Genomic DNA, 20,369 nt, shown 5'->3' with positions numbered 1-20,369 from the left:
TCTCCCAGCCCCACACCTTCCAGAACAAATGGCAGAGCTGAATAACTGTTTGTTTTGAGCGCCATGGCGTGAGTACGGCTGCCCGCTGATATCGACGGAGGAATCTAATCAGAGGGCTTATTAAGAATCAGGCCACAGAGGAGGAAAAAACAATTGAGGGTGGAATGTCTCAGGCCTTTCGATTTGCTTTGTTTGTTTGTTTCTGATGATTGTGTGAAGGCAGAATTCCCTCGAAGGGAAGATGTTTCTCATTCAAAAAAATGCCTATTTTATGCACCTTTCTGACACCCCTTTATCATCACAGGGGAAGCAAGATGCATGCTGGGTATTATCAGCCAGGAGAAGAGGTTTAGACTGTAATTATCAGAGACGTTTTCGGTCTTGTTTGTGCGCTAAATTATTCCGCAGCTGCCTCTATGTCTCATTTCGGAGACTAAAAATATAGCAGAATTGCTCACTTTAAATTCAGAGTCACATTACATGCTTTCGAGAAGTTGCAGCACTTTTAAAGAAGCCGTAGGAGTATTTGCAGAACATTCCTGTGTGACACAGAAATAAGCTCCCCGGCTGTCTGTGTGGCCCGGTAATTAGTGGGAACCGCTCCCCCAAAATGACGGCCTTCTCACTACAGCGCCGTCTCCCCGCTCCTTTTTCTAGCAATCGTCGCGAGCTGGGAATGTACCGTCACTGCCGCGGAGGAGACTGTCTCGTGTGTGAGAGAGAGAAAGAGGGCAGTCAGGTCTGGCCCGGCAGCCCACATCAGGCTGTGGGAAATGCAGTTCGGCCTTCCTGTCCCTTCAAAGAAACTCTGCTCTCCAGCAAAATGGCAGGAAGCGTCCCCCCCCGGCTCTCTGATAGACGGGCACGAAACAAAAACCAGCCTCACCACATCGCCGTCTGACTATTTCAATCTGCATTAACTGGCACCCGTACCAGTCTGCTGGATGTTAGGAAAGAAACAAATTAAAGCATCCACCCAAGTGTGTGGATTTTGATTTCCTATTCCAATTAATGTGCTATTAATGTTCACTGATACTTCCCAAATCCCAAAGCAGACTGAAGGGGGAGACATTAACCACATTTCACCTTCAGCGATGAGATCTTTGAACATGGAAGCCGAGCAAACATGTAGCCCACTCTGTCCCTTAGCCAGCCAGCTTTCATGTGTGGTATGTGTCGAGTCGGTGCCGGCCAAGGGTAACTAGCAGTAATCTCCTTTAATGACAGAGTTCACCGTGGGCCGCTGCAGTGCGGTGAGATTCTCCTCCACGACGCTCCGAGTCCTCGTCAGACTATCTGTCTCTTCCCCTGCTTAAGGACTCCCGCAGAACCGAGAGAAGCACTGATGTATTCTTCAACATATTCGATCTATGCAATCGCAGCCCATCACTCATTTCCTGTCTCTGTGCTGGATCGCATGTTTATTATTTGGCTCTTCTTCACAAGTGGAGATGAAGTGTTCAACATGCAGACACATTTCTGGGCAGCATCTGTAAAATATAAAGAAGCTTTCTGTCGCTCGCTCCTCTCTCTGCCTCCCCAAACCTCCTGCCGGCATCTGGCTCTTAGCTGCACGGATGCTGCGTCTGCGAGAAAATTAAGTTTAAGTCGGGACTTTTGTCGATTCGTGCGAGAGCGGCGAGGCAGCGTCAGGGTAATATTTCCATCAGGAGCAGCGCTGAACAAGTGTTGCCCATTGACTTATTGATTGCACAGTGTAATGTATCATTATACAGTGAGGGGCTGACGCTCGCTTCGATCCCCCCATCTGTCTCTCTTTCTCACATAACCGTCCATCCGTCTTCTTTTATCTGTTTTTTTTTCCCTTTCCTTCTGCAGTGTCGCAGTCTCTTTTTGGATCGAATCTGGCTCCGCTTCCCTCGCCGGTTAGGGCGGCTCCGCTCTCCGCTTTGGCAGAGGGGAAGGGGGGACAGGACAGGACAGGACAGAAGATCGTAGCGGCGTATTAATGAAATTAGCGCCGTAGTTGGTTTGGGAGTATCAGGCGCCAGGCACCGGGGCTGGGCCGGGGTTAATTAGCTGGCAGCAGGCCTCTAATTGGGTCAGGACCGTGTCAGGCCCCTGGCTCTGGCCCTACAGGGATTGGATTACACCGTCGGGGGACAGACAGTAAGAGGGGGGGGAGGGTGTGTAGTAGCGGAGGATGGAGATGGAGCTGGAGGGTGCAGTGGCTGTGGTGGAAAAGGGGGGGAGAGAGAGGAGGGACAGCCTAATCTGCCAGCAGGAGGTACGGATAGGAGGAGGTGGGGAGGGCTGGCTGGGCTGAATACCGCTGTTAGACTGGATTGGATTTAGGTGGGTGGGGGGGCTGCGATGAAAGGGGGGCAGGGCAGGTGGCGAAGCTTGATATGTGTATCCATAGCAACGGCAGAGTGGTGTGACACCGCATGGGATTTGCTTGTGTTTTTGGGGTGTGGTCTCAGCACGGTCCTTGTCCTTCTCAGTGCGGGATTAAAAAAGTTGTTTTGTGGATGTTTTCATCGATATTTTGTCGCCTCAAATGTTCTTTTAATGAGCGTCTGAGTCACCTTTTTTGTTTGCCATCAGCCTCATATAATATATAACGTGCTGTAATGTTCATTTCCAGCGCCACACAAGTTAGATACATCCATTTAAACCCCTCTAAGCCCTCCATAATTCATGCAACATGCATGATTACTGCATCCACTTTGAGACCCACGGTCGTGCTCTCACTGCAGCCACACTTAGCTTAGATTGCAAGCCATAAGTGTAACGTTGGAACGACACGGACCACCATAAAGCCCTCCCAAATCGTAATTATTCATTCTCTTGGCTCGGTTTTACAGGCTATGGCAGCAATATTTAGAAGCAGGGATTTTCTGCATGCAGCACTAAATGTTTTGAACTCGGCCACCTCTCTGTGTAAGCCACAGAGCGGGGGCTTTGGGGAGTTTGGATAGTTGCAGCAGTGGGATGGGTTTTTTTTTTACATTCGTCATTTTTGTTGGACATCTGTTTCCCTTCTTTCCTTTGATGATTTCGCACCTTTTTCTGCACATAGAAATCTCTCTGTGGGCTGAATGAGAGTCTCAGATATGTTAGTGATCAGATGGCGCACTCATACAGATTAAAATGTAGGTGATATCATGCGTGTAGTCAGATATCAAAAGGTTGCTTTCTTAAGAAGCAGAGCAGCTCAGCTATTAACTGTCTCCTTTATAATCTGGCCAAAAACAAGAGGATTAGCGTGGCGGACACGTCTCTTCATATAGGAATAATGGCATCCAACTGCTTAATATGGGATTTACAGATTTACAGTTGATGCCCTTCAAGAATTAGTTTAAATACATACAATATTTAGCCCTGTTTGATGGGGGCTTTAACCCTTCTTCCAACGTGACAGTGGAGTCTGGAGGCTTAAATGTAATCTGCTAAACTGAAACAGCTTGGTGGCAGTGGGTTGAGCAATATTGCCTTTATATGCGCGTTTGAGGTTTGCGTCTCGGTGCTTGGTGGTGCGACCAGCAGGCAGCGCTGGTCGGTCCCCTTGACTGAGCAGCGACCCTGGTTAGACTGGCACCTGTGGTAAAGAGGCCCCCGTCTGATCGGAACCACAACATCACCGCCGCCGCCACCGTGCTGATACCGCCTCGGTGTAGCCGGAGCCACCACAGACCCCCCTTCAGTCTGTGTCTGGACCTTTTCTTAATCCTCTGCACTCTAACTTCCTTTTTTTACTTTTAAACTTTCAATTTTTTTACCGACTTTCTTGACGCCAAGACCGGTTAGAGGCCTTTGATGGCAGCGTACAGTACATTGTGGTGCGCTGGTCTCTCGGTATGCTACAAATTGAACCACAGCAATGTAGAACAACTGCCTACCCCACAATAAATCTATGGTTACACTAATTTGCTTCAGCTTAAGTCTATTTCCCTTTTTCCTGTTTCTTCTACTTCTACTAATAACAGGCTAATACAACTTTTATTCAGACCTCATCCTGTCAACACTTGACCAGCAGCTCTGTAACTGTGTGACCAGGGCTGAATGTGTTCGACAGGCTGACCCCACTCCACTGTGACCCGTAGGTGAGCCCTCCAAAGCCTCCCCAGAGTGTTACCCCTGTTCATCTGTTCTATTAGTTCCTCTTTAACACCTCTGCAGGGCCTGACCTTGTTTTGGGGTGGCTATACTCAGGGTCACCGGTCAGGGTTCAGCCTGAGTGCACATTAGCATAGAATGCTGCTGGTTCAAACTGGGGAAAGATAGAGTTGTGCATGTTTTTACATTTTCAAGCGTACTTCTTTGAGGCTGTTTTATTGATTTGATTTGGCAGATGTTGTTGTACGCTTGTGTTATCAGCGCCTCTGTTTAAATTGTCGGACCTTGTGTTTGTGATAAATGGAACGTGATTCTAACGCTCTTGGTTACATTTCACTGACAAAGCAAGGAAATAAGATTTGGAAATATTTATAAGCCCGTCATTTCACTGTACAAAAAGGGGGCTTTGGGAACAAGTGTCCAACTCCTGCACAAGCCAGGGCCAGGCCTGACTCTCCCACAGGGACTCTCTCGTAACCCTGGCCCGACCCTGTCCTCTGACCCTGGACCTGGCCTTAGGTTTTCCCCGCTCAGGGGTCACGACCCCTCGCTCAAACACCATAGTGTGCCTGTCACCGGGTCGATGGCGGCCATTGTGCCAGATGACGTTAATTCTTCATCAGCTGGACGTTGAGGGAACCACTTCAACAGAAGAGCCAGGGTCACAATGCTCCCCGTTTGTGCTCATCGTTTTCGGGCTGAAGAACAACCGATGTGGTGTTGGAAGACCAACTGCTGCGCCTATTTGTCCCTCTTTGTGCCCTTGTCTAAAATATATTATAAATCTATTTTTTTCTCACTCTCTCTCTTCTTTCCTTTCTCACTTTCTCTGCTCTCATCAGCAGTCCAGTTGATAAGGCCGCACGCTTTTTTTAAACAATCAGCAGATCAGGGACAGATTTAGGAGGATTGATCCGGGGCTGATCCGCTCTGGTGAAAGGGTCTTTATCCTAGAAAATCCAGTCTTATTGAGGACTTGTATTGATTAGGGAAGAGTTAATAACATCTGAATTGATTGGGCTGCTTTTCTTTATTCTGCCAGGGAGCAGATGTGCTGGATTATGATGTTATGTCAGCACACAAAAGATTTGCAGAAAGGGAAAACACAGAAATGATGAGCTTTGAGTGCAGATTTATTTTAATGGGAAAAATAAATATTCACATACAACTTCCAAAAATGCAGTGTTAATTTCATTAAAGGAAATTCAACCAAGGAACAACCTTTTTTTGTTAAAAGGCGAGACGAAGACGAGACGCTGACAAGCTAAAAATAGATCCAGACATGTCTTCGTTAATGAGATGAGGCAGGACTATAATGTTAGTGGTGGGCTGTCAGACGTTCAAAAACCATGATGATGTAAAGCCTCCAGCACCAGTTAGAGATGACAGGTATCATCAAGGTGGTTATGACCTTTCTCTGTTAACTCAGGTCTTCTGCTTCAGGCTCTGTGCGCGCTCACAGATGGATTACCGCATGGGCAAAATGGGCACATGCCCAGGACCCTGAGCCAATGGGGGACCTTTGGCCTTAAGAATGACCTTTTCAATTATCTTGTTTTTGTTAAATTAGCGATTCTATTCCATAGACGTAATGAGGTAGCTTGCGAGGTACGTTACATTTCTTTTTAAAATCGAGAAATGTATGCTCAGCGGGTTGACAGAATACAGAAAAAAAGAAATACTAAAGATGCTGCTTTGGTACGTCAAGTACCCTCGATTTCTACATTTTTCAACAAAAAACAATTGGAAAGGTGATTGTGATAATGTTAGCAGGGGGGCTGTGCAACAGTGCTGCCTCCAGGGGACCTGGATGCTAATGCAGCGTTGCCACCTGGGGACAACCTGGATGCTCAAGCCTCCACTGATGGCCTAAGGTTCCAGAAACACTACAGTGTTGAGACGTGTGGTGGTGACGCAGTGCTCCTGTATCAGGCCTATTTGCGTTAGTTTGTGCCAAGGGCCTGTGGTCATGATGATCCCTCCATGCATTTGACGCTTGTTCCGCACAAAAAAGGACTGGTTGTCGGCTGTCTGCTTCAGTCAGACTGTTTAAATAAGAAGCTATGATGAAAAGCATAAGATCTGTGTCCTCATCGTTGTTTTATTGTATGGATGATCTGCTGAAATTTTAGTTTTAACCTGAAGCAAACAGGTAAAAAGGGATGAGGGAGACTGAAGGGGGGTCATATTTATTCAAGAGTTCAAGAGATTAACAAAACGTTTTGACTAAATTGTGACTTTTTATTGACTAAAACAGGTAAAAATGACTAAAATGTGACAAATTAAAAAAGGTTTTTTTGTCTAGAGACTTAAACTGAATCTAAAATAGCTGCCAAATTAACACTGCAAAAATAACTACACTTCTAACTGTAGTCCTTCACATTATGGCTGTAAAATAACTACCTATAGTAGTTTGGGTTCTCATCCGTTTGTCTCCTCCTCTTTCAGATAAGGAGAGCCTGATCACGGAGAGCGGCAAGCTCCACACGTTGGATATCCTGTTGAGTCGGCTGAAGGTGCAGGGACACAGAGTCCTCATCTACTCCCAAATGACGCGCATGATAGACCTGCTGGAGGTATAAACACACACATACTACACACCCCTTTTTAATGTGTCATTTACATACATGCATATCCATGTTGCCAGTTGTTTAACCGGTCGCCTTACACCGTCGAGGTATTGAGCTCCTGTACCTTTAATCAGCCTGCCTGTCCCTCGTTAGTGCGCTCATTAGACGGCTAATTAACAGGTCAGGCCTAATTAGCGGGGTCTCATCTGCAGGGGGAGGCAGCCAGATGGGAGGGGAGGACTGGAAGGAGCGAGTGAAGAAAAGAGGGGGAGAAGGGAGTGGCAAGGGTCTTTGGGTTGGAAGAAATTCGGCAGAAAAATGAAGACAAAGCTCGTTGCTGAGGCAGAGGGAGAAAAAGAGACGGGATTAAGCAGGAAAGATAACGCACAGCCAGAAAAGAGAAACAGAGTGATTTGTAATTTATCTACACAGGATAAGTGCGCTAAGCTGCTATGATGGGCTGAGATTCAACACTTATATGTCATCATATCGTTTAGGTAATTTATGAAGGACTTCTATCTTTATGCTGAAGATCACAAACACAAACCTCAGACACACGCTCTCTGGTCAGCTGTAATCTGTGGGAGGTCACGTTTAAATAAATCTGCAAATCTAAACTCTCTGGAGTGAAACAAAGGGACTCTGTGGGCGATCGTGTGTCTACACGCTCAACGCAATGAACAATTGTTGCCTCCATATTTGTTTCAAACATCTCTATGGAGCCGAAACGCCTTTGGCATGATGTCATCGGGAATTCCTTCTCCATTCACACGGTGCTGCGCTGTTTCCACAGCCAGATCTTTTGATGGCAGATGGACCCAGCCCAGGTGGTTAAGGACCGTCTTCCTGTGCGTCTGGAAAATAGTGGGAATGCCTTGGCAGTAGGAAAACAGCAATGGTGGGAATGCTCAAGATGGTTTAGATAATGCAGGCGAGGCAGATTGTGTGGGCGTTCTTCTCATGCTGTCCCCACCTGTAGTCTTCCTTCCAATGCTTTGATTTCCAGCCCCTTTTTTTTACAGTATGAATGACCTCATACAGTAACGTGAGGCTGTGACAGCTTCCCTTCTCATAATGGGTTTACGAGATCCAAGAATGAAATCATATATTCGCCCAATCTGGCTTCAGTTTTCTCTGGCCATATTATCTTCCTCATTGGTCGGGGATAAAAAAATCCTGCAGATGGAGTTGATTTCCTCAACATGAGACTATGACTAAGAGAGAGATTGAAAGAGACTCTGATGCTAATCTCTGTCATTAGCGTCATTGTTTTCGTCGCCGCTCGGCCGCCCCGTTCCTCTGGTGACATCACTTTGCTGGGTGATGGATGGCAAAGTTCCGGGTGGCCTGAAGAAAAAATAACATGGTTGGCGTTCTCTGGCAGCCGACGATAGCGGAGCGGGACCGCCAAGTCGCTGCCCTCCTGCTCGAGTTGTGTGTCTGCGGCTGCTTAGAAAGCACTTTGCTGTTACTGTCAGTCTGCGGCTTGCATTACAGTGCTGGCGGGAATGCCCACAGTGGATTTTTATCAAAGAATACAGATTACAGATATAATCTCTTACTCAATCTGCCTGTCAGTTCCTCTTTTTTATAATTAGCTGACATAAAATTGGGATTTAGGGACTTGGCTATGCTATAAGGTTCATTGATAGTTGAGTTCAATTTATTGTGGTTGTAAACTTTGAGGCTGTAATGAATGGACGGAGAGTGCTGAAGCTTTTTCCAGGCTTCCATCGCGACCCACTATCACACAATCGTCTGAACTGGGATGCATTTTTTTAGAAGCTGAAAGCCTATCCGTCTGATATGGAATCATTTAAAACACCACTCCACTGATTTTACCATTACACTCCGATAACATTTCTGACCACAGAATGGGCAGTTTAAAAGTACACATAACTCGACTGCAGAACGTTTATTTTTTAAGGTTATTACGCTAATTTCAAGCTTCATATTTCACTCTGTTATACCTGTGGAGTAGCTTAGCATAATTTACAGTTAAAAAACTCCTCATTTTTCTCACACTGTTGCTCTGTGCAGGCCCTCATACAGCCTCTGCCTGAAACAACTCAGCTCTGTCCCTTTAAGAAACCCCGCCCCGTAGAGGCCCACTTTCCTCTGATTGGCCACCTCATCCTTTTACCTACAGATTTGAAACTTCACCCACGTTTAGAATGGACATCCAACACATGTTATGCTAGTAGCGGCTAACGTAGCCTGGAACCATTAGCCTAAAGCATAAAGGAGGAGCTGTTAAACACAGGTTTATCTACCTGCTCTACCGCTGATTTTTTACATTTACAAACTAATAATCTTCAGACCTAACTGAAGCTGACTCATGTGACATCATCTGAGGCACTTTGCACAGCTTTGACAAAAGGTTTTACAGAACTTTGGATAGCTGTGGGTTGGTAAAAGGCATCAACGCTGTGTTTATAACAACACTGAAAGCAGTTTTTATGATATAATAGTATGAAAACTTCGACCACAATAATAACTCTCGACTGCAATGCTAGAACGCCATGTTCCTCTTAACTTCTGCAGTTGTTTAGATGGAAACGGGCTGTGACCCTGCACACTGTGTTCCCAGTGATGAACACACAGTGTTGCCATGTACTTCAGAGGTTTTTTTTCCCCTTCACTTTGGGGACTCATTATTTTCCAGGAAGTTAAGAACAACCTGGCTGCCCCTCCTTGCTTTATTTATAAGCTGGTTTTCTTGCAAAGCCAAAGTGCCTACTCAGAAGGTTTTAAGTAAGAAATGCTGTGAGGGCAGAGAATGAAAGATGCCATCCTATATTTAAACACATTTCTGCTCTCTCCCTGTTTGTCAGACATCACATTTACAATGCTTACAGAATCTGCAGAAATACACCTTTGTCACTTATAATAAACACCGACTGAAACTAAATACAAGAGAAAATCGCCAGCTGTTGAGGTATCGATTTCAGTCGAGATTTAAACATGGCAGGGATTGTAACAGATGGAGCCCAAGTTCTCCGATGATCTTCTGGAACCTTCTCTCTAAAGAAGAAACAAAGTTAAGACATAGATGAGTTTTTAAGATTAGGAAGGCTGAGTAAGGCTTTCTGTAAGAGCAACAATATCTGCAACATCCTGCTGGCACGCCATCAAAGATTCGATTCTACAGGGTCGGCAGCAGTTTGGCGAGCAGCGGGCTAATGGTCCCTAATGCAGTGTTCACTCAGAGCAGATGGGGCTGTTGGGAACTGAGCCAGACACACAGAAAGAGGAGGGCAGGAGGTCCCCAGGGTTTGAAGGGGTCACAGAAAACATCGTGTGAAATCATTGCTATCATTGGTAACGATGCCGAGAGGTGAGTTGTGATGCGTGGCAGCGATTGTGACCGGTTGGTCGGTGACGGGTCGGGAGGGCACTGACATGTTTGAGCGAGGAGGTCGGGGGTTCAGGGCAGTGCTTAAAGAGAGATCAACATGTCACCTCATCAGTGCCCCCTCCCATCAGACCTAACACCCACTCATGCAGAACAGCTCAGCAGACTTTCGGGGGGATAGAATATCAAATTCTGCATTTCTTAATGTCTCTCCGGGCTGCGATCGAGGTTTCACCTCCAGAAAATGTGCTGAAGAAATGTGAGATTCTGATATTTTGGACAAAAAGTTGCAAACTGCAGGAAAATCTGACGAAGAAGATTAGTTTTTCTTGACTCTTGGAGCGAAACAAGTAGACCTGCAGGGCTAATCTGCTCCTCAGAGAAAGACTGAAATAGAACTTCATATTTGAGAAGGAATTAAACTCAAGAAAAGATTCAAGTTTTTAAAATCTGGATACGAGACTGTAAGTTTCAAAATCAGAAGAAGAGGTTATTCTTGGAGGGTTGGCTGCACAAATCAATGAATTTAGGTACCCGGAGGGAACCCACGCATGCAGAGCCAGGAACCTTTTAGCTTTTGAGGCAACAGCGCTAACCACTGCACCACTGCGCCACTCTACATAATTATCTTTTTTTTTTCCTCTTCCATCTCTCCAGGAGTACATGGTTTATCGGAAGCACACATACATGCGCCTCGATGGATCCTCCAAGATATCTGAGCGCAGAGACATGGTGGCTGACTTCCAGAGCCGGTGGGTAAAGATACGATTTACATTGTGTGTGTGGGTATGTGTGAGAACGTGTGCAGGAAGCCACTTTACTTACTGGTAATCTGCCCGTTTCTACATTGCAGCTTAATAGCAAAGTTTAATCTTACAAGTGTAGGTCCAAACATTGTGTGCACGTCCGTCTGTGTGTGTCCTTTTGAGTCCACACACTCTGGTTCACATTAGCGTGCAGCTCTCAGACCCCGTGTTTCTCTGGTTTTTATTGTAGTGGCTGTAGGTGAGAGAGTTTGTGGTTTGTTTTGGGGCACTCTACCAGTGGTATCAAGTGCACGTTTTATTCCATATGCCTGTCTTTTCTTAAAGTTTAATAGAGTGTAGAAAATGCTGCCATTGCCAGGCTTTAAGTCTGTGGTTCTTAACTTACATTGTAACTTAATTTCGTGCCATGATACTGTGCGTGGATATTTTTACAATACAGCTGTAAATGATACCTTGTCCTTCCCTCTGCAGGACGGATATCTTTGTCTTTCTGCTGAGTACGAGGGCTGGAGGGCTCGGCATTAACCTGACTGCTGCTGACACCGTGAGTCATGAGACACCTCCCTGTAATTAGAAAGGGGTGTGCCTGCATCATGTCGTTGCTGTCATCACACAAATCTTTCCATGTTAGAAACAATACCAATACAGCAGAATGTAAAACCTTGTTCCTTAAGAGGTAAAGTAGGGTTTGTTTTTTCCTCCAGGTGATCTTCTACGACAGTGACTGGAACCCCACCGTGGACCAGCAGGCCATGGACAGAGCTCACAGGCTTGGTCAGACCAAGCAGGTCACCGTGTATCGCCTCATCTGTCAGGGAACCATCGAGGAGAGGATCCTGCAGCGGGCCAAGGAGAAGAGCGAGGTCTGAAACAACGCACAGAATATGACCAAGAGTAATCATACTGCATATTTAAATAAATACAGAGTTGATTCATGTTGTATTTCTCTTGTGTAATAAGATCCAACGAGTGGTCATCTCTGGAGGCAACTTCAAACCAGACACGCTCAAACCCAAAGAGGTGGTCAGCCTGCTGTTGGACGACGACGAGCTGGAGAAGAAATGTGAGCGTTTCAGACGTGCACTCACAAATCTTTGTCATGATTGTAAAGATAACTCTTATTATAACGTCAAGGATGGAAAGAAAATATAAAATACAATGGGTCTGCTTCTGCAGTGCGACAGAGGCAGGAGGAGAAGAGGCAGCAGGAGGAGAGCAGCAAAGTGAAAGAGCGCAAGAGGAAGAGGGAGAAGTACGCTGAGAAGGTACAGTACAACATTCTCAAACGTCAGCAGCTGTGTGGTTGGTGGAGCAAAGACAAGAATGTGTAAGATGAGAAAAGAACATGGAAGATAGAATTGTGAGATGTTGAACAGGAAATTAATGAGGTGAGGAAATGGAATGAGGTTAATGGGGGAAGAAAACACTTTGTCAGCACTCCAACATGTTCATTTTGTCCTGAGGACAAAAAAGGGAGAGAGTCGGTCCTGTGTCTACTAAGGGCCCGATCAGACAGGACGCGTTTTAGCAGCTGGGGGCGGCTTTTTTGTAGTTGTTTTCAATGTGAGCGCCTTGCTTTTTTCCACTCTGTGCGCCTCGCGTTTTTGAGGAAACGCTCCGAGCGACTCGAGTTGAAAAAACTTCAACTCAAAGCAGGAAAGTGCCCGACATCATGGGCGTTTTTTCTCATTGTCCATTCGGATGAAAGGAGAGGCGCGTTTTACAGCCTGCAAAGCGCGTTCTGTCTGATCGGGCCCTAATGGGTTTTTTTACGCTGGCAGCGCCCACAACCTCATTCAGAGCGCTTCTCACCGGCGCTAACTGTTGCTAGGTTAAGAAAGATATCTGGCCTCCGTTTCCCTTGGTGACCGTTAAGTCTGTTTCAAATTGCTCTGAATGCTTAATAATTGCTTTTAATTTAAGGACATTTTACAAAGCAAACAAAAGTAATGGAAAAAGGTCGTGGCGTTAGCAGCAGCTCTAGACCAGGAAATTGTACCCTTGATAAAAGAGGATTAGCATCTCCTCCAACACTGTTGTTGCCAAAGTTGACATTTGAAGTCCCCCCCTTCTTGATTTTGATTGGTCAGTGAGGGAAGCTTTAACATAGAGACAGAGTCACTGGAAACATTTGGGGTTGTTCTCTTGGGACCAAGATAATCGCGAGCACATTAGATGAAAACCATTAGATTGAGATACCTTGTCATGTATTAAAGTGTGTGCTACATGTGAGGTCAGGGGGTTGCCAAAATCATTAGATGTCATCCTCTGGGGACCGTGTGCATACCAGATTTCATGGCAATCTGGTCTGTACTTGGTGACCTATCTGAGTCTTGTAAAGGCCAACCAACTCCACACTTGAAGTAGACGACTCTAGGACTTAAAGGGGAGACTAAAGGCTGTGGGATTTAGCTACAACAAAGAAATAGTATGTAAGAAACCTAACCTGTCCCCCCTCTCTCCCTCCTGCTCCCTGTTTTTTCTGCAGAAGAAGAACGAGGAGTCCGAGGTAAAGAGGAAGAAGGAGGTGAACCTGGTCATCTCTCATGCGCCGTCAGCCGACAACTCCAACCTGTCTGCAGACGGAGACGACTCCTTCATCAGCGTTGAGATGGACTCGGCCATGCCCAGCCCTTTCAGTGAGGTGAGGACAAACAGAAAGGAGAGTTCTTTTATTGAAGTGAAAGGAAGTGGACTGTTGCTGCTCTTTTTTTTCATTCACTTCGTCTGTCATCTCTGCTTTCCTTTTTGAAATCCTTACTCCCTTCTTTACTTGCTTCTTAATATGTTATTCCGATGTATATTCCATCCTTCCTCCTCCTCCTTTCTCATCATTACTCCTTGGATCATTCCTCTTTCTTCCCCCTCACTGTTCCGACCCGGTTTCCTTGCCCCCCCCGTGGTGCTGACCCCCAGCCTGTGTGTGTGTCTGTGTGTGCTCCCGTGCGTGGTCAGATCTCCCTGAGCAGCGAGCTGCAGCCCGGCTCGTTACCTCCTGATGCGGACGCAGACGAGAGCAGCAGCGACATGCTGGTCATCGTGGACGATCCGGTGTCCTCTGCGCCGCAGTCTCGCGCCACCAACTCCCCCTCCTCCGTGTCTGGATCGGTCTCTGACAACATGAACGGTAAGGGAGCAAATACATTTTAGCCGACCTCTGACCTTGATGTGTGAGTGAGTGGACTAATATACCGAGGAATTGCTTATGACTTATTACAGGATAATGAAGCTCCTTAATTAAAATTGATGATTAACTAATATCACATGAGAGGGAGTGTTGTTGTTATGAATATCATCACTGCTGTGATTCGGTCATACTGTAGGCACGAGGCCGCAGATAATCACAGCCGTGCTGATATTCAGTATAACATCACAACCTCGAGTGTGATATTGCTTTTATACAACAGTTACACAACCGGCAAATAAAAAGTACTAATCAACGAGAGATCATTTTTGTTGCTCCACCAACTCAACTAGCTCCACAACTTAACTGAAACTGGACTGTTGTTGCCAAGCAACCCGAACATTCTCCTGCCCTCTGTAGCTGTGTCTCAATTCAGGGGCTGCATCCCGTGAGGGACGTATTTGAAGGCTGATTGAGTCACAGCAGTAAGTCAAAGGCTGTCCTGACAAATGCGTCCTCCTTTTCCCGGGCCGCAAAGGATGCACCCGATGGATCCAATGTATCCCAAGATTCATTGCGCGCCAATTCAAACAAGATGGCGGACTCTTAAGCGGCGAAGCATACGCTTTTAAATGTAAAAGTTTAAGGTTTCAACGTAATTGAAAAGCTAGCAATACAAATGTTAAATTAACGAAAGGGACCTTAAAACAAATTATCTTTAAAATAATCGGTTAAGTTATGTGACGTTAGTTATGCTTGCTAGTTAGCCTGTTAGCTACCTGTTGCTAGGCGACGGGAGCGGCGTTTGGTGGCGCAAGGGTAAGGGCAGCCAGGAACAGCTGGATGAAAGAATGTGCAGCATGCAGATCACAAGGGCCTATGTTATCATTTTCCCCGGCAACGACACAGTGAGCAGTATGTTAGCCAGGGAAAGGGAAGCAGGGGAATTACTCACACACATGTACATGATCAGAAAATCGATAAGATGTTCCGATTTGTCTTCAGGGGCCAAGCTAAAATCAAACATAATCAACTCCACAATACAGCACATAGTCAATGTTTTGCCTTCTATACAGACATTCCTTTTATAATCTATCACAAGTGCTATGACGCACACGGTCCACATGTTCATATTTGATGTCTCCTTTATATCTTTGTACATGCTATCTGTGCAGCAGCCGTTCATTCTCCAAACGTGCCTAATAAAACTCAACTCTCGTCTCCTCTATGAGGCGCTTTTATCATGTTGAAAAAGCAAATCGGTGTACCTCACATGAAGGTGATTACAGCCCACAGAAGTCCGGTTTGTAATGTTCTCCTCACTATCAGGACTTGTGTTTTTATAGGCCTGCTGCCATTAAGACAAGCCCTCTGTTACCTCATGTGTGTTACGCAGCTGATGCTTTAGATTAATGAGGGTTTTATTCTGCTCTGGCCACAATGTTCCAGTATGTTCTGTACTGCTGGATCCAGATAAAGAGTGAGCCTATACTGCTTGTACTGTATATTTGTACTTTGGATGCTTTGCAATAAGGTAATCCCTCCTAAATGCACGCCGCGTCATTCAAACCCATTTGGGATTTTTTGCTGCCACGCTAAGAGGCTCCTGCCAGAGAGATTATTAATGACCCCTAATAAAACGACCCTGAGGGCTCGGAGCAAGTTGGTGATTTCATAGACTCGAATGACGTTAAGAGGAAAGGTTTTTAAGACAGAAGGAAGGTTGGCGAACTTTGAGTAAAAAGGGAGGAAGAGTGTGATTAAGAGTTGAATGTGGAGGGGTTTTCATCTGTGACCGGGTGTTGGTGATGGGATGGAGTCAGCTCTGCCCAGAGAAGGGTTGTTTACCACAGTGTTTGGTTGGAAACGTGTAAAGAAAATGTCGACCAGTGGAGAGAGTTGGGTACTGGTAGGATTAGGCACATTACCAGGATTTGAATCTGCAGACAGCACGGAAAGTGAGAGCTATATTCCGGTTTTTGCTTGACCCTGTATTTACCATAATGATGAGTAATGATTAATCTGTACATGACACAGACTGTATAAATACCCACTGGTTCGTCGACTGCATTTTTTAAGCCTTGAGCTTAGCATTTAGGCTGTCTCCGTCTTTTCTTTTTTGGAGCCCGAAGCGGCCATATTTGGACAAAGGGTTTGCGCCAGAGAGGAGCGAGGGGTTGGCAAACACCAAGGTATCAAAGCTAACAGTCTGTGCCTGTGGCTGCTTCATGAGCTGGCGGACGAGCTAGTTACCAGAGTGAGATTCTATTTGTGGTGGTAGCTGACCTGAGGTGTTTGTTTGTGAGACTAAAGAACGAAGCTACAAGAGCTTTGTAGCAGACTCACCACTTACTCGTACAAATCTTTGGTGGGAGACGAGCAGCAGGTGAAAGACAGAAACCAGGCAACCAACTGACTACTCAACCAACTCACTCACTCGCTAACTAATTCACTCACTCACTGACTCGCTCACTCAGCAGTCTTTTTAGCAATAAGTCCAGCTGGATTCTCTGCGGGCAAAAAGAAAAACAATTCCTCAAAATAAATCATCCTTGCGCAGTTGTTTTAAACAAAATAAATTAGATTTAGAGATTGCAAACATGTTTTGTTCCAGGCTTGTAACATTTTTAATTTTCCGGTAAAATTGGTCATTGTAACATGTTTTTGGCACTTCTCTGTTGGCTTTACTTTCTGCCCCGACTGAGTTGAGACTAGAACATGTTATTCCTGCCTTAATGTGTGTGGTCTGTCTGTAATGTGTTCAAGATGGTAGGTATCCAAAAAACTGCTAATACATCCTTGTACCGAAGCAGTTAATACAATAACAGCAGAATTTTCTTTTTAATGTTTGTTTTCCCTTTTATATATGTGCCTTCCATCTTCAGGTGTTTCGGCCTCGGACACAGTCAGCCCTGGCAGAGGCAGGTCTGGGCGGAGTCGCGGGCGGCCCAAAGGATCAGGGGGCGGGGCTAAGTCTGGAGGGAAAGGACGTGGGCGCAAGTCGACAGCAGGCAGTGCAGCTGCTATGGCAGGAGCCATGGCTGGTGCAGCGGCAGCATCTGCCGCAGCTTATGCTGCTTACGGTTACAGTGTTTCTAAAGGTGAGTGAAACAGATATGAACAGATGATTCATAATTGATCTGCAAGAGAAGTTAAGCTTCTCTGTGCTTTACACTTTTTTTTGCCTCTTACTGGAAGCCATGACAAGCTTCACTGTGAACAAATAGCATCTGAAGGGTCACACTGGCAGTCACACAGACTGCTGTCAAAGAAATTGTACATCAGCCCAGCCGTAAGCGGGATCCAACTTCCATACTACAGGCTGATTAAAAGCAGGTTAAAGTGCAGTTGACTGACACTATTTTCCCATGATGTTGCACAAAGGAATTTGAGAAGCTTCTCACAGCTGAGAATAATTTTCATAAAGTAAAGAGATAGAGAAACACTTCTGTGAACAAACAATCAGACACAGAAAAAACAAATAAATGAAATAAACTGTATCGTCTGTTTGTAAAGTTTAGTTTGCAGTTAGCTTCCAAAGGCTCAGTTTGAGCGACGTGCATTGGCGCATGTATTCTATTGTATCATTTCCTTTTGTTTTTATAAACTTTATCCGTATTATATAAAAGCTGGTTGAAAAATATGGCATTAACCAACAAAGGACGGGGGAAATGGCGGTGAAATAACTTATTACAACAGCTCACATGGCATTAATTGACCGATCCTAAGTCTCACCCTTACATTCATGTACCGGTCCAATCATGAATATTGGGACTGGAAGCTGCCGATTCCTTTCCTGGGCACTGTGGAGGTGCCCTTGCGTAAGGCACCAACTACTCGGGGCACATGTCCATGTGCAGTCCCCTCACTCTGACATCTCCCCATTAAAGCATGTCCATAGGGTCCTGTTTTTGCATGTGTGTAATTTGGGCTTGTGTTATTTGTGCACACAACAAAAAGAGGCGGGACTTAAGAAAGTGTCAATTACATCAGTGCTAAAACAGAGTCATGTTTTACTCAACAATCTACTGCTTTAAAAAATGTAGGGAAATCAGAAGTAAATAATGCTACTCTGATGTTTGAGAAAATATGAATTAGTATGTATTTTGCACAATAAGCATGTAGCATTGAATTTGAACACAGTGATGGCTTTATTAGTGAGTCACCATGTCCACGTCTGTCCCTCCTTCCAGCAGGCCTCTCTGCATCCAGCCCCCTGCAGCCCTCCCTGGGCCGGTCTGGTACCAGCCCCGCCTTCAACCCCAGCAGGAGCTCCTCCCCCCAGGCCAAAGGAGGAGCCTCCACCCCGAGCCCCCACAAACAGCTGACCCACAGCCACCACCACCACCACAGCAGCGGCCACGGCGCAGTCAGGAAAGGCAAGGGCCCTGCCGGTCCCGGGGCTCGATAGTGCACTCACACACATAAATGCGCGCACAACAGATAACTGACCTGCTCTCACTGTGATCCCCATGGACACCCTATGACTCAACTAATAGATTGGGAAAACATTAACTGAGGCTCACTACCTAGAGGACCACGATGCGTCTGCTGCCTCAGCGACTGAAGCTGCGTTTCCACCAAAAGTACCGGGGACTTTTAGTCACAGGAGCTACATTACAAGGGATCAAAAATGCTCCTCCAAGATGTGTTGTCTCCGTTTCCACCGAAGTCTAAAGGCGTGACGATTTGGCAAATTTTAATCTTCGAGTACTCAAATAATCCGAAATGTTCAGCGCTTAAGTCCCTGTACTTACAAAAAGTACCACCCTAGTGAGGCTTCTTGGGGCTAGGGTGTCCCTGGGACTTTATTTAGACCCTGGTCCCTGCGGTGGAAACACGGGTGGTACCTCCTAAAGTCTCTAGGAAGAGTTCTTGTGGTGGAAACGCAGCTTTAAAGGACCCTCTTAAGATCTACACACACACACGGTCATTTAAAGGTACAGTCCCTACCAGCCTGCACATTTCCTGGTTCATTTTAATTTAACTTGTGGACAAAAATCAGCCTTGTCTATTTTTGTTTGCGTTGTGACGAGAGTATTTCCAAGTGCTTTTTTGAGAAAACAAACGTTCCTATTCGTGAAAGGAGACTCGCTTGATTTGCTACCTAGTTGTGATGTCACAACAAAGACGTGAATGCGACACAGGGAGCTTAAAGGGCTGTGACATCCTTGTGTTGGCCGGGGGGGTCGAGAGGCAAAGGAGTTTCTGTCAAATGCACTGAGCCAAGTCTTCCGTTACGTGGTGTTATCGATTCTCTTACATGTACATTAGGTTATTTAATTGTTCTGTAGATATGATTGTGCATCTCACAGCGCTTAATGTGAACCATACCAACCCAAACTTTACCAAACACATGGACAGCTTTTCTACTAAAGCTCTTATTTTTGTAATGAAGATGTGAGTACCCTTACAGACATAGCTGGCCTTAGCGTTTTGAACATTTCCTGGCGCACAGCCGGAAATCAAATCGATTATATATATATTTTTTGTCCCAAAATGAATGAATGGGTGATGTAAAAATGATCTTCCAAAATGATTAAGCAATGCTGCTAGCGGTAAATTAAAGAATCCACTCAAATGATTTGGTTGTTTGATGTTTAAGTTATTGATTTAAGTTAAAAATGGGCAGTTCATAATAATTGTGAATGGGGTTAATTCACCTGTAAAACCTGTAAAAAATTGTACTGAAGCCATTTTTATTTTTCACAAGTTGTTTCTTTGTGATGAGGAGTCCGTGGTTCTCTTTGATGTCATTGATGTTTTAAAGAAAAAACAAAGGTTTGCATCAGTGTCCTGAGTTGAGCACTACATCTGTTCTAGGTTTGTTTGTTTTGTGTTAATAGTGTGATTAAAATATGATGTTCTATATTGATGTACATAATGATGAGAGCGACATTTTCCTCTGGCTTTGCCCTCGTTTGCCTGTCTATTTTTATAGGTCATGTGTACATATGAAGAAATGCATCCGCCATTTTACTAACAAGGAGCCAACCGAAAATAAAAGAGTGCAAAATCAATCTTATTTTATTCTCGGTGTTTGTTGCACTTGTAGTGTAAGTCTACAATGATGATGTACTCAGATGTATTTCAATGTATTAACCTCTTAAACTGGCTTCTGCAGGCTGCATCCATCCATCCATTATCTGTAGCGCTTATCCTGTTCAGGGTCACGGGTGCTGGAGCCTATCCCAGCTGTCATTGGGCGAGAGGCGGGGGTTACACCCTGGACTGATCGCCAGTCAATCACAGGGCTGACACATAGAGACAGACATCCTTTTCACGCTCACTCTCACACCTACAGGCTATTTTAAAGTAAGTCACCAATAAACCTAACGAGCATGTCTTTGGACTAGTCTGTGGGAGGAAGCTGGAGTACCCGGAGGGGACCCAAGCATGCACGGGGAGAACATGCAACCGCCACACAGAAGGGCCCACTTTGTCTGAACCAGGATTCTAACCAGGAACCTTCT

General features: G+C 45.4%; 1 protein-coding gene across 2 annotated transcripts in view; it reads left to right on the top strand.

Annotated features, from left to right (window-relative positions):
• The window catches only part of ino80 (INO80 complex ATPase subunit), a 40,385-nt gene extending 20,483 nt beyond the window's left edge, over positions 1 to 19,902 (top strand). For both annotated transcript variants that reach the window (XM_069657246.1, XM_069657245.1), the window contains exons 28-37: positions 6,529 to 6,656; positions 10,663 to 10,757; positions 11,244 to 11,316; positions 11,477 to 11,635; positions 11,733 to 11,835; positions 11,949 to 12,037; positions 13,261 to 13,416; positions 13,728 to 13,899; positions 16,782 to 16,997; positions 18,090 to 19,902. In XM_069657246.1, coding sequence (XP_069513347.1) covers positions 6,529 to 6,656; positions 10,663 to 10,757; positions 11,244 to 11,316; positions 11,477 to 11,635; positions 11,733 to 11,835; positions 11,949 to 12,037; positions 13,261 to 13,416; positions 13,728 to 13,899; positions 16,782 to 16,997; positions 18,090 to 18,307 — 1,409 coding nt within the window. In that variant the 3' untranslated portion in view covers positions 18,308 to 19,902. The remainder of the gene's footprint in view (positions 1 to 6,528; positions 6,657 to 10,662; positions 10,758 to 11,243; positions 11,317 to 11,476; positions 11,636 to 11,732; positions 11,836 to 11,948; positions 12,038 to 13,260; positions 13,417 to 13,727; positions 13,900 to 16,781; positions 16,998 to 18,089) is intronic.
• The last annotated feature ends 467 nt before the right edge of the window (positions 19,903 to 20,369 follow it).

This window comes from Semicossyphus pulcher, unplaced genomic scaffold (assembly GCF_022749685.1).
Source record: "Semicossyphus pulcher isolate SPU_LCO1_2020_fin unplaced genomic scaffold, fSemPul1.0.p SCAF_11, whole genome shotgun sequence".
Lineage (NCBI taxonomy): Eukaryota > Metazoa > Chordata > Actinopteri > Labriformes > Labridae > Semicossyphus > Semicossyphus pulcher.
This window is presented reverse-complemented; position numbering and strand designations above follow the sequence as displayed.